The sequence below is a fragment of the Ciona intestinalis genome, chromosome 10 (genome assembly GCF_000224145.3).
Source record: "Ciona intestinalis chromosome 10, KH, whole genome shotgun sequence".
NCBI lineage: Eukaryota > Metazoa > Chordata > Ascidiacea > Phlebobranchia > Cionidae > Ciona > Ciona intestinalis.
The window spans coordinates 2,928,381-2,930,471 of record NC_020175.2 but is presented as its reverse complement, the minus strand read 5'-3'; the positions used below and the strand labels follow the sequence as shown (position 1 = coordinate 2,930,471).

The 2,091-nt window shown below is 36.7% G+C and overlaps 1 protein-coding gene across 1 annotated transcript in view; it reads right to left on the bottom strand.

Moving 5' to 3' along the window:
- Nucleotides 1–1,595: 1,595 nt before the first annotated feature.
- The window catches only part of LOC104266129 (dehydrogenase/reductase SDR family member 11-like), a 3,946-nt gene continuing 3,450 nt past the window's right edge, over nt 1,596–2,091 (bottom strand). Inside the window, exon 3 of the mRNA XM_009861671.3 lies at nt 1,596–1,951. Within this exon, the coding sequence (XP_009859973.1) occupies nt 1,777–1,951 (175 nt within the window). The 3' untranslated portion in view covers nt 1,596–1,776. The remainder of the gene's footprint in view (nt 1,952–2,091) is intronic.

Sequence of the window (2,091 nt, the reverse complement as noted above, 5' to 3'; positions counted from 1 at the left end):
CTCCACTTATTTTGAGTGAAAAATAGTTTCCCTCCATCCCTCCACCAGTTTCCCTCCGTCCCTCCACCATTTCCCTCTGTCCCTCCACTTATTTTGAGTGAAAAATAGTTTCCCTCCATCCCTCCACCAGTTTCCCTCCGTCCCTCCACCATTTCCCTCTGTCCCTCCACTTATTTTGAGTGAACGTCCCTCCACTTATTTTGGGTAAAAAATAGTTTCCCTCCGCCCATAGGTTTAAGCAAAGGAATTATTGTTTCCCTCCGTCCCTCCATTTTGCTTCCTTCCCTCCTTTTAGTAACGGTATTTTCCCTCCGTCCCTCCCTTTCCTCCTTTTAGTACTCAGTTTCCCTCCGTCCCCCCGTCCCTCCATCCCTCCTTTTAGTGTTGTCCGGATTTGTGGCCAACGACCAACAAGTAACGCGATCAAATTACAACAACCTTCGTTTGCGGCAATAATTGAAAATGCTTCATCAGCATGTTTTCATAGTGGGGAAGTCCCGTTACGTCAGAAACATGTTCACTGGGTAATTTGTTGTCAGAATTTGTAACTTTGCTATGACTGCTATCGTTATGTCTTCTATTTATTAGATTAGAACATTAATATTTTTGGAATTAACTTTTTCATCGCTATGCATTGTGTGGTCTTTAAATTTAATAAGAGAACAAAGCTCTAATAAATGGACACGTTTAATGGTAAATCATAAATACTCTAATAGCCTACGGCGCTGTATCAGAGTATCTATTGTAAAGTGATTAATAAAAAGACGGTTCTGCCTTTTAAACTAAATTTAAAAACAGTTCTGCCTTTTAAACTAAATTTATTCCGGTTGGACATGGCAACGATAGTTGTTATACTATGGCAGATATATTTTATACACCTTGTTCCAGATTTATAGTTTTTAATTTACACTTTACAGAAATTGGCATCTAAAAACAAGCCGTAAGCAAAGATTTGCCCGTGGCCGCCCAATTAACATTTGTAGCCACCATGGTCAACTGGAAACCCATTAAGAAAGGGTGCATTACACTTCACTAATCAATATAGATAGCCCAGTCTGCAGAGTATGCTATGGTAGGTGAATGGGCCATTTTTGTGTAAAAACTTTGGTTATGCACACCATAGTTTGTCTTAATTAAACTATGAACCAAATATGTATTCAATTATGTAGGATTTCTTATTGAAATTTTTAAATGTACTTTTTTGGTAGGCACCCCTATTTTTATTAATAGCACGCGCACATGCATAACATAACTATCTTGCACTTGCAAGATATCGTCTAAAATTGCCATATTCTGCAGACTGGTAGATTGCTTTATTTTTACAAGCATTGTCTAAACACGAAATTATTAGATCAAGCTTCTAGTGCTTCCCAATCTAATAATATCTATACAAAACATTGAATACTTAATAAACTATTCCTTAGCTTACGAATAAGCTGATAAAATCCTAAAAATAACTTTATTTAAGCAATTTATAAAATGTCTATCTAACAGTTATAAAACCCACGGTTTAACTACATAATTTATTCAATTTAAAACAATTTTATTCCTCAATCTATAGTTTAGCTTTAGCATGATGTATACATACCATGACAATAAATCAACCATAAACATACAATTTATTGCCTGTACACGGTGAAGGTAGTGCAAAAATCATTAAAAGAGTAAAAAAGATGCAATTTATTAGCAACAGAGCGATTATGAATACGAATTAATGATCTATAATTACAGAGCATACGGTTGTGATTAAAACAGTACAGTCTGTTGAGGTTTAGCTTAGGTTTTTGTGCGTTTAGAGAAATCATCTGTCGGCCGAACTATAATTTCGTTGATATCCACATGTGGCGGGGCTTGCAATGCATGCAACACAGAATCTGCAATGTCTTCTGCCTTAAGGAAACGCATAACGGAAGCTAGATTTGGTGTGCTTTCTCTCAACTGAGGCATTGCTCTAAAAATAAAGTAGTTAAGGTTAACTTTAAGAACATATCTGGCATACTTGAATGGTTACTGCATTAGGTTACTTGTGCAAAACGGGGGTTCACTTCGAGTGTCTGTAGACTGTGTCCTACGCCCTATACCTGTNACCAA